The sequence below is a fragment of the Poecilia reticulata genome, chromosome 17 (genome assembly GCF_904066995.2).
Source record: "Poecilia reticulata chromosome 17, P_reticulata-male-v2, whole genome shotgun sequence".
Taxonomy (NCBI): Eukaryota; Metazoa; Chordata; class Actinopteri; order Cyprinodontiformes; family Poeciliidae; genus Poecilia; species Poecilia reticulata.
The window spans coordinates 16,988,780-17,003,953 of record NC_088846.1 but is presented as its reverse complement, the minus strand read 5'-3'; the positions used below and the strand labels follow the sequence as shown (position 1 = coordinate 17,003,953).

At 39.7% G+C, this 15,174-nt stretch overlaps 2 protein-coding genes across 3 annotated transcripts; one reads left to right on the top strand and one right to left on the bottom strand.

Moving 5' to 3' along the window:
- The first annotated feature begins 655 nt into the window (after positions 1-655).
- Positions 656-2,672, top strand: LOC103479556 (insulin-like growth factor-binding protein 1). The gene is made up of 4 exons (XM_008434054.2): positions 656-1,281; positions 1,395-1,537; positions 1,655-1,783; positions 1,879-2,672. Exons 1-4 carry the CDS (start codon positions 936-938, stop codon positions 2,002-2,004), a joined length of 744 nt encoding a protein of 247 aa, XP_008432276.2. The 5' UTR covers positions 656-935; the 3' UTR covers positions 2,005-2,672.
- Positions 2,673-2,720: 48 nt separating this feature from the next.
- LOC103479557 (insulin-like growth factor-binding protein 3) lies at positions 2,721-10,605 on the bottom strand. Of its 2 annotated transcripts, none has more exons than XM_017309811.2 (4): positions 9,834-10,605; positions 7,654-7,889; positions 6,798-6,917; positions 2,721-3,826 (listed from the first exon to the last, which is right to left on the bottom strand). In XM_017309811.2, the coding sequence occupies exons 1-4, from the start codon at positions 10,096-10,098 to the stop codon at positions 3,704-3,706; spliced, it is 744 nt and encodes a 247-aa protein (XP_017165300.1). In that variant the 5' UTR covers positions 10,099-10,605; the 3' UTR covers positions 2,721-3,703. The 2 variants fall into 2 exon arrangements, with proteins under 2 accessions (XP_017165300.1, XP_008432277.1); XM_008434055.3 differs by having other exon boundaries at positions 9,720-10,591.
- Between the last annotated feature and the right edge of the window lie 4,569 nt (positions 10,606-15,174).

Sequence of the window (15,174 nt, the reverse complement as noted above, 5' to 3'; positions counted from 1 at the left end):
TAAATGCATCTCTTCTGTTAAAACCTCAGAGCTGTTTGCCAACACATATGACTTAAAGGTTACCACCATTTGGTACAAAACATGGAATGATGGCTAGAGAACTGGTGTAGTAATGGAGAAAAGTAACTGAGAATAATGGACGGCTACAAAATGATAAAACGTTTCAAATTGGAGGGTAGTTTTCAAAAACGACTTGCACAAAAAGTTGTGTGGGATCCGATTTGGTACATGGCAAAAGATGACCGTAGGCTGACCAATCTGTCAATTGTCACAGATTGATTTTTTTGGTAAATGAGTCTATGAAAAAACATCCAATTATGGTCGTTTTTCTGTCGACAAACATGTTGTGATTCTGGCAGACAAATCCATATCGTCACACTTATGCAACCTCTGAGAGGAGTGATCCTAGTTATCTGCTTGCGTGATGCGATGAACCTTCACCAGCAAGCCCAAAGGGAAAAATAGTTTTTCATTGCCAAAACATAGTCACTGGACAATCGGTCAGCATTACTTCAAAAGATAGCAGACATAACCATGTTGTCCCACAAACAGATTATAATCTTTGACTAACCCTTTAAAGTTTGGACATTGAGGTTATTTAATATTTACTGATTTATCTAAGCAGTAGTAATCAAAAAATACTTTCAGGACATCAGCTGTAAAAGTAAAGCTTGAGCAGAGTTGTTTTTAAGTAAAATCTCTTCATGTTCCAGTGTCAATATTTACTGCAGACCTTGTAAGCATGGATCTGTGCACGTCACGCAGGGTCACCCACCGTTTGTGCTATCTGTGTCAAAAAAAGTTTCATATATGTGGTCAATGATTAACCTCCCAAAAGGCCACATTTCCATACAAATACGAGTGCTTCGCAGAAATCTCATAAGAGGAAAACCTAGAGCTGTTTGGTGTACTTTTAAGAACCACAACTGAAAGCAATGCTTGAATTTTCTGAGAAGCTGACATTTGTTGCGGCAGTGGCTCTGGCCGTCATGGCTTTGGGGCGTTCATCCCCAGTGGTGGGTCCCGAGCCCATCCGCTGCGCTCCTTGCACGCAGCAGAAGCTGAGCGACTGTCCTGCAGTCTCTGCTGACTGCAAGCAAGTGCTGAGGGAGCCTGGCTGTGGTTGCTGCATGGCATGCGCTCTGGAGAAAGGTGCTTCCTGTGGTGTTCACACAGCCCACTGCGGTGAGGGGCTCCGCTGCACTCCTAGGCCGGGTGAGGCCAGACCACTCCATGCCCTGACCAGAGGACAGGGAGTGTGCGCCGATGACGAGGGACAAGGTAAGCTCCAGGGTTTTCTTTGTAATGTTTGCTAAGAAATGTAGTTTTTTTTTTTCATATCTTTAAAAGAAAAACAATTTCTGAAGGAATGCATTTTCCAAAAATCTCTTTAGAAGCAGGTGATGAAGTCCAAGAACATGGCTCTGCGCCATACCTGTTAGGACTTGACCTCCCCTCTGACCACCAAGACACTGCTGAGATGCATGAGAGCTTGAAAGCCAGAGTTAACGCCATCCGCAACAAACTGGTACAGCAGGTGAGACAACGCATCAGTCTCACCGAAGGAGAAGCGATTAATCCAAGGGAGGACTTAAGTCTAGAAATAATTTTAAAAATGATACGGGGTCTTAATGGTTTCTGTTTTTTCTTTAAGGGTCCCTGTCATGTTGAACTGCACGCAGCACTGGATATGATTGCCAGCTCTCAGCAGCAATTAGGAGATAAGTTCACAACCTTTTATCTCCCAAATTGTGACAAGCACGGCTACTACAAACCCAAGCAGGTGAGTTTGTGTTTTCAGGTTTTGTTGCCAGCACCCAAAAGGTATTTATTTTAGCTTACTGGGCAAATGAGACCGGTGCTTGGTTTCTGTTTCAGTGCGAGTCATCTCTGGTTGGACCACCTGTTCGCTGCTGGTGTGTTTCTTCTTGGAATGGGAAGAAGCTGCCAGGATCCAGCGACCTTCTCGCCGATGCCCCGTGCCAGCAAGAAGTTGCTCTCTAAGATATTGATTTACTGACATAAACATATGAAACCGTGTTGAATAACTTCACCTTTTAAGTAAATATGTAAAACTAGCCTAATGAACAAAAAAAAAAAGTGAAATCATGTCTGGTGAAAACACCATCTATTTTATGAACATTATGTATAACATTATTTATTCTTTGATGTGTCTTGCAGTTATCAGTGTATTTTTAAAAGCATGTTTGCAAGTTTTTGGCCAACTGAATAACTCCATTACTCAAAACAATAGGTCTGCAACTCCGCCAAAGTAAGTTTGATTAATTATAACTTTCAAAAACATAATAGGCCAATCATTTAAGCTGTTGACCATTTTCTGAATGAACGCTCACTTATTCAAAGGGGATTCTTAAAGTGGCACATGCTGGCTGAGCCCAAATATGGAGGACTATCCAAGACCCTGTACGTTTTTGCATGCACTGCACATTTTGTCTACCTCTCTTTGCATCTGCAGGTACTTTGGCTATGATTAATGGTTGCATCTGTTGTTGTATTTATTCATTTCTGTATATGAGTTTGATGTAAAAAAAAACAAACAAAAAAAACATGCAGTACACTGATTTGAGTGTTATTGATGAAGTACTGCTATGCTGAAGCATTGTACATAATACTTCTAAATGTATATAATAAAACATTTCATCAAGTTTAAATAGTTTTGAATGTTTCATTTTATGATAAAACAAAACAAGAACTTGACCTAGTTTTTGCTGCCTTTATTAAGTAAAAATAGACTTCAATTGCTGGACTGTACATGCAAACATACTTCAGCTAAGAGAGCACAGAACAAAATCTCTGGCTTTATGAAAAATCAAAGATAACGGCAGAGGTCTTCATCCCAACTAGTCAGCTTATTCAGCTCATCAATCATAAAAATAAGAGCCACAGTTGAGATAAAAAAAAAAAAGTATTTTTCTGTGGCTTAAGATCCAGCATAAAACGTCTTTAAATGCATTGTAGTGTCTGAGCTGCACTGTTCCATCATCCTCCATTAGAAACAATGGAACTTATAACAGGCATTCATAGTAAGGCACTGCATGATTAGACTGAACAACAAATTCATACATATATACATTTCATGGTCATCTAGTCCAGATACAAAATGTCTGTTACAAATAACAAGCACACAAATAATGATTATACAACAAAATGTATGTACACATATGCGATGCCATATAATTGTGCGTAAAATGAAGCGCTAACCCAATCGCCATTCGTGACATGTTTGTCTGTGTGCATGCGTGCATGTGTGTGCGTGTGTGTGTGTGTGTGTGTGTGTGTGTGTGTGTGTGTGTGTGTGTGTGTGTGTGTGTGTGTGTGTGTGTGTGTGTGTGTGTGTGCGCGTGTGCGTGTGTGTGTGATTCCGAATCAGTTTAAGGCATTCAAAATGAATTCTGAAGCGTGTAATTTTTCCAGGAGCTGTCCAGGTGGGAGTAAAAAATAAAAGAGCTTATCGTCTGTTTGTAGCATAAATTCCAGGACTTTCCTCCTGATACACTTTCACCGCTCCCTTTGTTCTGTCTCGGTGAAAAAGGGTCCCACAGGCAACAGATAGAAACAGCAACCCTCCATATATCAGCCAAGCCATCTCCTGACCTGTCCTCCAATATCCTTAGTGCCTCTATTTGTTTACAGTTCTTTTTGTTCACTCAAAAACTCCCTCCCTCCTCAGCCTGCTTCCCTCCTATTGGCTCTCGGAGTTGTAGCGCTGGACTTCTCGCTCCTTCCCATCAAGACCTGGCAGAGGCTGCCCATATTTGTCCACACTCCAACAGAAGCCTCTCTTTCTGCCTTTGGATGGACGGCACTGAAAGTATACAGAGATAAGTTGAAGGGAGACAAAAAAAAAGTTGCAGGATGCCTTGAAAAAACTAAATGCAATAAAGAATGTGGATTGCTCAAAGGCACTCTTCTCAATAAAGAAAAACAGCATAAATGCTGAAACTGTGCTGAGTCCATGCAACCTTGGTTATCCAGCATGCTGTGGTTTTTTCAGCTGCTTTTTTACGGTCTATCTCCTGTTACAGACACGTATGGAGACCTTTAAGGTAAATAAAACCATGGTAAAATATTTACTTAGTCCCGTTTGTGAACAACTGTGAACCAAAATCTATTTTCAGATGCTGGTGGCCAGAACGAATCATCTGTTGCTGATTATACCCCGCAGCTCCAAATTATGGGTACTACAAATGACTTACAGAGTCTGTGGAGCTACCCAAGGGCTGTTATTTTACTGCCAATTTTACTAAAGGTCAACCTCCACTCCAGTAAAACATGCAGCCATTCATTTCAAGGGCTAAAGCAACTGTGCCACAGCTCCTAAGACTGTTAAGGTTGATCAGAAGGGAAACTATCCTCTTTTAGCTCAATATTTCTGAAAAGAAATGAACTCGTATAATGAATTTCTGAAACGCATTTGCTATTATTGCTAAATGATTAAGCAACACCAAATGCAAGTGAAGCTTCATAATATAAAAAGAGTCAAAACTTGTATAATGTACAGATGAAAAATTTGTTTCTAGGATAAAATGTTTTTGGCAGATTTATAAAAAATCATCTACAGTTTTCCCAATGTCCCAATTAGACATTGGGAGGTTATCCTTATCAACCAGGTTTTTAAACACGCTTCAATTTTTTAGTTTTTTTCCATCATAACATTCCTATTGTTTAAATAAATTTTAATGAGATGCCAGGAAAAGTGACTAGAGTTTTGCTTGGATTTTTTTATAACAGAACGTGGCACAGCCCCACACCTCTGCCAACCCGTTGTTGTCCACGGTCAGCTATTTTTTCCCCAATAATTATAGTCAACAAACAACCAGTTTTCTTGCACATGTCTTGAAAACTGCATTAAAGTTCATGCACATGGTTTTATATTAAATCTAAGCTTTTTTTCCACCTTTTGCATGACTTTCACAGTGAGAGACGGACTGCAGTGGTTCCACGTCTTTCCGTGTCATTTGCAGTGCATGGACCGATGCACTGCGAATGAACGCAAACAGCTTAGACACTGGCCATTACTTTAATAAGAAAGCATTAAGTTTCTGAAGCAGGGTATATTTAACTGGAACCACAGCCAAAATATCAACATGTCAAATGTCAAAACCATAATGTTAATTTCAATAACGTTAATAAAAGGTCAATGTTAGCCTAGAGCTAAAGGTAACTTTTCAGGACTAAAAAGCAAGATGATTGAAGACTGCTGCTGGCTGTGAGTCAGACCCAGAAGCAGAAGAAATGGAGCCTCCTGCACAACCATCAAGGACTCTGGAGCGGTTTTTGAATGATAAGTCAACAACTAAATACTTGTCTTTTCCAGCAGCCATTGTGCAACATGTTCAGCAGTAAAACTAGTTGATCAAACGTGCTCCACTTGGGTTGCTAGGTGAAGAGGTGGGCTCAGCTGGGGTTACTAGGTAACAATGACATGCCCATCTATTTTAAGTAATCAGGAGGTTTTTGAAATGGCTCATTTTCCAGGCACCAAAAAAAAAACATTTACTTATTGCCAGAAAATGATGAGGGGATTCTCCAGTACTCTTTCAAGAAGCAGTAGAAACCCAAATGGAAGTATAAGATTGTTCAAAAAGTGAATCTTGCATAAGAGGTCCCCTTTAAGTGAGATATTTCTTCACAAATAACTGAGAAAGCTGTGAATGTTATAGGACATTAAAGTGGTTTTCTCAGCCAAGTTGACCCATGTTGAAGAAACATATAATTGTACTGCTGGTGTCAGGAAGAACAGGAGCGACTACAGCGTATTTTGGTGACATTGGACTCGGATTAGGTATCAGCCTGTGTCTACTGTCAAGTAATTCAGATCGAAATCAAAACAAATATCCTGATCACTTCTACTAATTATAAACATCTCATATCACTTCAGCATCAGCATAAATAATAGTTCTTTTAAAACATGGAATTAAATCTTTCTATAGATTAGATTCTTTAAAAATACAATGAATTTGTTGTATTTTTACTTAAGATTACCATGTCTTCAGAGTCTTATACCAGCCAATTGCAAGGAGTAACAAGATCTCAGTTTATTAAAAAAAATGGCAAGTGTCTGAGCTAAACTACTCAAACTGAATGGTCTTCCAGTTGTAAAGTGTGACGCATTAGTAGACTTGCATATGAGATGACTGCAGGTTTGGTGGAGGAAAATGGGATTGATGGGGTTGATGTGCAAAGAGATAATCTGTTTTGTTGATGCAGCGGCACTGGAGCCCCAAAAGTCTCCATGTGAATGCGTCAGTACTGCTCATTTATTACAGCCTGATCGTGGGTGAACCATGTGAGGTGGGGACGGCTGCACTTCTATTTCTGTGTCTGCCTCTCAAAAGTCCAGCAATTATGGGGCGAGCTCATGGGGTGCCAGTGGCCACCTTGACGTCTGTCTCCCTGGGAGGGGAGGTAAGACAGCCGTCGTCCCAGCCATCAGCTCTGCTGGGGTTTTGGCCCCTGTGGTTCATGTTTCCAGAGCCAGTGGCTATGGTCTGCCTCACTGGTGCGGTGCAGTGACGAAGCTCTAATAACTACTGATGTAAAACAAGAGGACAGAATGGAGGCTGTAATTGGGAGGCAGCAAACCTAAACTTTGAGTCACTAGAGTGGAGCATTTAATCTCTATTAACTCAGCTTGTAGAAACCCCCCCCCCAAAAAAAACAAATGCAAATTTTCACCGAATAGTCTTTTAAAGCTGGACAGATGTTAAGCAAGCAGATTAGTGAGCAATGAAATATGCTCACTGAATAACAATGCAAATTCTGCCTATCTGTACCTGCTTTTTCTTATAAAAGCCCTTCTTGTCACAGTTTGGGATGCGGAAGCCTCTGGGGTTGAGGATGTCCATAATTTTCAGGGTGCTGAGCATGCGCTCTATTTCTCTTCGGCAGGGACCCTAAAAAAATGGAGAAAAAAAGTTTACTTTGTTGCACTCAAAAAATAAAGCAGTCCCAGGTTACAGAATATCCATGCAATTTGTGCTATTTATTTTGTGCAATTTTGCCATGAACGGCTTTGTGAATAAACTAAACCTGAGTCACTTTGCCATATGCTGGGTTCATCTATAATACCACAAAGGTGGCGGCACAATGAAAGAGGCAACGGATAATAATTCAATTCATCTGACGTGAAGAAGCTTAACAGTTTGCAAAGCTGCTTAGAACTCTTGTATGTAACACAAAGGACAGGGTATAAATTGAATTCAAACATTTCAAAGATCGAGCCAAAAGGCTTGTTCTCAAGTCCAAGTACTTCAGTCACTAATCAGAGAAGGCAGTCAAAGCCCATTACAAGAGTGTGCTCACTTCTCTGGCCAAAGCAAGATCAAAATAGTAGCAGGGCTTCCCAACAGGCCCTCACATCAGCCAATCCATCATTTGCTGGCTCTCGTAGCGCCCGGCACGCGGACGCCTTGTGGCCAAACAACCGCCTGACCCAGGTCAGCCGCAGGGCCGTGGTACATGCTTGTTGCCATGTCACTCCGCTGTACCAGATCCCTGCCAACCGTCGGCACTGCTATCCAAAACATTTCATCACCCGCAGCGGGGAGAGAAAACACCAAAACACAGAGGAGAGGAGAAAAACATTCCTCCACTGTGTTCAGAAGTCAGAAAAATGTTTGCGGTACTCACATACTCAGGCTCCTGTTTGGTTTCTAGAGAGATGTTTAGTTGGTCTGTGATGACTGGTCCTGAGAGATCCTCCATCTTAAAGATCTGGGTTGCTTTCTGTTGGTCCCATCGGATGGCATTTGACTTTGCGGAGGACAGGATGGGGTGAAGCGAAGGCCTGGGAGGTGCAGGGTCACATGAAGTTTCAAGATCTGGACTGGATGGTTTCTCCTCCTTATCTTTGGCCTCTGTGTTGTCTGCCATTGTTTTAGAACAGTGTGGTTATTTGCAAGACATACCACAAAGAGATTCATAATATAGGGTTAACCGTTTTTTTTATGCACTAGTTTAGATAATTCATGTCCAAAAAAAAGGAAAAAATATTATAGGGAATTTGATAAATTGGACAAGTAAAACTGGAGGTGAAGAGCCATATTTCCCCGCTTAGCACAAATGCAGATATTGCTACAATTTTATCATAATTGTGATTTATTTTAATTTATTGTTATTTAATGTCAAATCAAACCTTGTTTAAGGTTTATGCTACAGAAAACAGAAACCTGTGCAAACCACTTCATACAATAAACATTACAGAGCTGCCAACTCTTAGTTTCCTTTAAAGAGCTTTTTTTTTTCTTCATTTTTTCACTCTGCCCGAATAAGACCCACTTAAAGTTACACTTAAAACACAAAACACTCTCCATTCTGTTATATATAATGATTGTTCTTAACAATCTCAGATTATACAGCCTCTACTTTTTTGGCACTTGTTTTATACTGATCAGACTGTATTATTTACAAACATTTGATTCTACCTCACCTAAGGAGCAAAGTCATTCTTCAAGATTTGGGCATAAAATAGAAAACAGTTTAATACATGCAGGTAAGTAAATTGATTAAAAGTTTGTTAATATGACTGTTTTTCACAGGTAATCTTATAAGGTGCTTCACATAAAATTAAAGCTGTGATACTCAGTGATGTCCGATACATAAAAAACAAAACAAATATCAATGGCCGTTATAAAGCTCTTATTAGACCAATTCTAAATGCGAGAGGAAGTCAATGGTTGAATCAAGTCGGGAATATAGGCACACTGTCCAAGAAAAATGGTAAATGGTAAAATTATCCCTAGTTAGAGAAGTGAACAATTAAAAAAAGGTTTGTGTAAAGGCAAAGTTTTAAAGTTCACTTGATACAAACACTATCCGTTTTCAGATGTACCTGAAGACACAGTTGATGGAAAACAAAGTTGTTGTTTTTTTTTTTTTAAATGCACTTTAAATAGTTTTTGCAACAAAGTGGCATCCAAGATGCCACCTAAATTACTGACATCTGGCTTCTGTTAGAATAATCATTAATACAGTTAATGTTTAATGGCACAGTTGGCACTGTCCAGTGCAACAGTTAATGTTTCATTTCTTTTCTTAGTTTAGCTGTAGAAAATTGCTGCTTAATTCTTGAGTTATTTAAGGAAGTCAAATTGGGCAACTCAGATGGTTTAAATAAGCATCATGGCTTAATGTTGCCAACACAAAGGTGACAAAAACATAGCTGTTAAATTATCTGACTTAAAGGAAGAACAAATAACAAAAAATAACAAAAAACAAACAAGACTTGTTCCTAGAAAAGAACCTTGAGGAACTCCTCTTGGAAAATAAACACTAACCAGCTACATTGTTTTGTGTGGTGTTTGTCTCTCTTCTAGATAATGTGTCAGTAAAATAGAAGTTAGTAATAACCCAGGCATATTTAGTCTATTATGCAAAGCCAAACAACTTTAACTAATTCAAACAACCAAACTAACTACTCATAATAATTGAGTTTATAAACATATTGTTAATCTGACCATAAAGATTTTGTAAGAAAAATTTTATCCATCCTTCAATAAGAAGCGTGGCTTATTCTGTGACTTCTCTGGCATATATTTTTTTTTAATAATTTTTAATTCTGACCCTCACCAGAACCCCCCCCCCCATCTTATCTCACTCCCAGCTCTACTCAAAAGTTGTCAAAAGTATGACGTTTCCCTTCTCAGAGTGCATGGGCAAATCAATGCAGATTTAAAGTACTGAAGCAGAATTATCACCTGGCACTTCATTGACCGGATATGTGGATGTGGGTCTGACCGGCGGCCGTCTGTTCGTCGCGTTTACGCAAACACCTCGACCCTCAAGCAGAGCCTGCAGAGGTTTCGTTTCACCTGGCTGATGCTGGCAGGTCAGTCCGGAGCTGCATCTCCCGGTGTACACTCCGCACGGCTGGCCGAAGCTAAGGGCGCAAGTCATGCAGCAGCCGCAGCCAGGTTCGCGGACTCTCTCGGCGCATTCCTTGGGTAAAGGCTTGCACAAAAGGCGCGCTCTGACGTCGCACGGCTCACACCTAATGACCGGCCCGCTCGCACCTGACCTGCGGGTGAGCGATGCCACAAGAAAAATCATGCGAAGTGCTAGAAAATAGGAATCCATGGCTGATGCGACAGAAAGCGGGAGAAAGTGAGTTGCAGAGAGGTGGCACACAGTCCCGCTGCGGCGAGTTTCCACTGGTCAGCTTCCCTCATTCACATCTAGCTGGCGGACAAAGCATCTCAATATATAGACCCCAATGACTGTAGTCACACCCCCGAAAGGCTTGTGGCGCACTGCTGAATAACTTCGACGTCGCTTATTGTGGACAGTGTGAGAGCTGTTTGCGGAGGTTTTAGACAGAGAAATAAAGATTTGCATCTACAACTTGTCTTTCTAATATTCCGCTGCCACGGCGTATAAGCAGTTGTGTTCATCTCTCTCTCTCTTATTAAATAGAATGCCTCGTCATAAATCGCCAATCAATATTACTGTTACTGATATTTTTTTTTTGTTTTGTTTTTTTTTTTTGTAATAAAGTACAACAAATGCTAAATATAATATACAGCACACCTCAGAAATATCCACGCCGGGTCCATGCCTTTACCATCTTTGACTGTAGGGGCGCAAATTTGCCATTTCCTAGGTGGAGTTATGTAACATTTTAAACTTGACAAAAAATAATTAGCAATAACACATTTAGACAGTTTGTTGAACCAAATTTTGATTCAACATTCAGTCTTCTGAATGCTGAATCCACTCCATTCTTTTATGATGCTGAACACATCATAAATTGTCCGTTGCGCACAGCTCTCTTCAAGTGTCACTGCAGATTTTCCAGTAAATTTGGGTGACTGACCTGCTCACAGCTGTTTGATTTGATTGCTGTCATTTGTCCATTTGCTTTCTCTCTCCTCACTCTTTCTTATCAACTTCCCCTTCTCGTTCCCCAAGCTACAGGGAGCCAGTGTAGGGATTTTAGATCCGGGTTGATCTATCGTCCTAGTTTTTCAGAATATGAGCAGCAGCATTTTGAATCACCTGCAATTGTCTGACAGATTTTTTTTTTTTTTTTTAGGCAGACTTGAGAAGTCACTATTGCAGTAACCGATGCAACACATGTATGAGTTTTCAAATGTTTTCAGGATTTGGCTCAACATGTCCTGCTGTAGGTTGGCTTCATTTTTCTGTCAATGTATTTAATCTTTTTTTTTATCAAGACAGTGCTAAAACAGATTCTGGACGAATTACACCGATATGACTAAGAGAGAGTACAAACCAAAACAAATAATTAAACCTAATCAATAAAAACTATTTAAAATGTTGCCCTTTAAAAGAATGGATTGCATTTTTTACACTGTTGAAATATAACCTTTTTGCTTGGCATAGTTTGCATAGCTGAGTTTCACAGCTATGATAGATATTTCAGTTCTTGACCAGAGAAGAGAAAACATACTTTAATCCAACACCACAGAGGAAATCAGACGTGATTCAAGGTAGAGCATTCCATTCTTTTGTATCGTGTTTCTTTGTAATGTTAAAAAAAATATACACCTCATGTATTTGCTATTCACACATTAATCTCTGAACCTGTTAAGATATGTGACATAGTTAGCTTAGCTCTGCTCATTTATTTGTCTGTGCTAAATAGCACATCTTAAAATAAGAGTGTGTACTGCACATGTAAGTGAGAAAATTCCGGGATGCATCCATGGCATTCTTTAGGGGCTCTAGTAAATGATTACAGACATTTAACAGATGTCCCAAAAAACTTCAATAGTAAAGCAAAACTAAGTTGAGGTGCACCATTAACATTTGACTTTAGAATTTCTGGAAAGTCAAATAAGTAGCCAACAAGTTCTGGCATACTGCCATCTGTTAACAGACAGGTCTACAGCAGAGCAGTGCTTGTGGAATGCCAAACATTTTTTTTTTCATTTGCAAAAGAAAAGAAAAAAAAAGAGTGCTGATTTTTCTCCCTTTCCTACATTCTTAGCTCTTCTGAAGGAGCTCTCTCAGCCACCTGTGCATATTCAGCATAGCAAAGGAGAGCAAGAGTAATGTAGTGGAGGAATGTCATCCTGCAGAGCAGCCACTCAATAAAAAGGGAGTGTGAAGAATGTGCTTTTGCAAACACAGGATATTACTGTACATGTGTTTAACATAACCTGCTGTCGAAAGCTGCACCGGCCAACCACAACAGCTTGTCGAATCTTAAACCACTGTAATTTTCCACTTCTTTAAGATGATCTGGGTAAATCAGATATACATGCCTGGAGCTCTGCGAATTTGCTGAATTCGCTCCAGTAGCCAGACTGTCTTGCTTGCTGTCAATTATTGCGCTGAGGTGCTCTGCTAAATATAAACTAGGTACATAATAGTGCAGGGAAAATAAGTGTTGACCACATTTATGGTTTTATTTTCCAGTAAAAAACAATACAGCAAATTTTACATGGCATACAAAGAAATCTACAGTGCCTATGAAAAGTACTAATCCCTTTAGATGCTTTACCCTTTTCACTGCTTTCACAAACCATGATCTACAAAATTAGGCTTTTTATACAAAAAAAAGATAAAGCATAAACACTTTAATTCTCAACTGAAAACTGAGTTCAGCAATACTGATAGCTGAATAAAAATATGTATCATAAAATAAGTTATTGCATACATATTCACCCCGTTATGACTGACCTAATTTAACAGAGGCCCAGTCAGTTGGTACTGGTAGCCACAGAGTGAATGGAATGAAGAGCACATGAGTGCAGTGAGTGTGTCTCAAGTGATTGTAAAGTAAAGACAGCAGTGTCTGGAAGGTTCAATTATCCTGGCCACGATGGCAGCATGAAGACAAAAGTACACGCCAAGCAAATCAGAGAAAGTGAAATTGAAATGAATAGGTCAGGGGATGGATAGGAAAAAAAAAATCTCTAAGTACTGAACCGAAGTTCAGATAAGTCCACCATCAAGAAATGGAAGAAATACGGATAAATCTGCCTCAGTCAGGGTATCCTCACAAGCTGATTGACAAATTTCTTCCTTGGGAGCCAAAGGTCCATCTACAAGATACTGATTTGAAGCAAAAAAAAAAAAAGATAAAATATCCAAGGGGTTGAAAACTTGTTGTAGGAATTGTAAACAAATTATGATTATGTGTCATGAAGTAGACTAAATCAGTATGAAAAAGCTACTGAAAACAGGACAAAATAAGTTACTAAAAGCCTCAGGCCTATAAAAAAAGGTTCTTATTTTTAAGGTACTGCACAAGAAAATCTTCACAGTTTTACTGTAACACAACAATGATGGCAAACGCATTTCTTAACTTCTAAATATTTAGGCGAGCATGGTAGGGCGCACACTCCAGATTTCAAAATAACAATTTAACCTCAAACCAACTTTACTGTTTATGTTATGGCAACAATGGACACCAGGATCAGCTACAGAAGAACTTAAACACAAAAAATGTCAAAGATCCAAGAAATATCTGTGTTTTAAAACCAGTTGTATTGGTGTGTGTGGCATTGTATTTGATAAATTGCAAGGACTATTTTCCTAACAAGTGCTACGCTGTGAGGGCCCGACTGCACTTTATGTAGCTCAAAGCCTGAGCCACGTTAGAAGAAGAGCTGTTATTGGGTTAGGATAGTCTAGTAACGGTTAGGGTTAGGGAAAATATCTGCATAAACGCAGTTTATGAAAATTCTGTGAAAAATCCTCATATGGGTAAAAACACAAACTTGTGTGCGTGTGTGTGCGTGTGTTTGTGCATAGCTTTTAATACAATTGAAACTTTTCCCCATTCTTGGAACCAGAGATGGCTGTGGAGGTCAAGTGTGTCTGCTTGGTGAGGGTGTGCAGATATACAGTGTGTGGATGTGTGTTGGAATAAGAAAAGAACTGAAGGCCAACAGCCAGATCACATGACAAAGTCTGGTCCATTGCTGTTATTTCTCTACCTCCCTACATAGTCCCATGACTGTCTTTCATATAATTGTTCCAGTCTGAAGGCCTTTTTGGGACACTCTCATTTTAGATGACTTGGAAGGAAGCATAAGTCTGCATTGTGATTAATACGATAATCTTTTCTCTTTGATTCTACTCTGACTGGCAGCCATACAGAACTTTAACAATTTTGTGATTATTAGAGGCCTGAGGCAACCTTTTATCCTATTCCAAGGTTGGTTAATCATTTTTTGGAGCGGCCTGGCTGCAGAAGTGCCATGGTCCCCATTTCTGGAGGCTTGGCCCCCCGAGGCACTCCTAAGCTGTAATTAGGCCCAAGTGGAGGGGGAGTGTGAAGCTATAGTGGAACTTCCAGCACCCAGCCGGATTGGGCTGAAAGTGGCGCCACTCTTTTTGTGCCTAGAATCCTCCCTCCATTCATCCAATTTACTATAGTTCCTGTTAGACTCATATTAACATTTCAGGAATTTCCACATATACTTTGTTGCTAGTCTGCATAACTATCATCATTTTTGCTATGAAATACAATGAGAAAAAACATTAAAAAATAACAAAAAAAACCTGTAGTTACTGATTAAATATAATGTATGATTCCATTCATGTTTGATTTATTACTTTAATCCATTCGAACATTTGTAAACCACCATTTTATGTTTTACAGAAGTAAAACATAAAATGAAATATGGGACACTTTTATGCACACCACTACAGTCATGTATATTTTTGTCTTCACATAAAGCGATGCACATTTTTCACACGCAGGCAAAAAAAATAACATATTTTGAAAGAAGACAACTGTTTTGCAGATGCAGGCCTCGCAGTGGTTCATCCGTCTTGTAAGTGATGGTGACCTGTGTTTTGTTGCAGAAGTGGTGGGGAACAGACAGAAGTTAATCACAGTTGCTGTACTATACCCTGGTGCAGGCAGTCACAAACGTTTTGCAGTTCTTTAAAGGAATGAGTAATCTTTAACTTCGCCCAGCATTTAAATGTTGCCCTTTAGCAAAAAAACCCATAAACCTTAGGTCCAGTAGTCTGTTAAGCATTTAGGCACTTCCTTTGCTTCCATGATGGCTGCAGAAACTTAGTTAACCTCCGTAAGTTTACACTGTATCAATTAATGTACAATAATTCTTCCTCTGAAAAGGGGTCTGTAGATTCTATTGCTCTCGATTACTAGGCAATATCCCCATTGGGACAAATCCACAGCCACAGTGGGAAACACCGGGCCTGGGACCC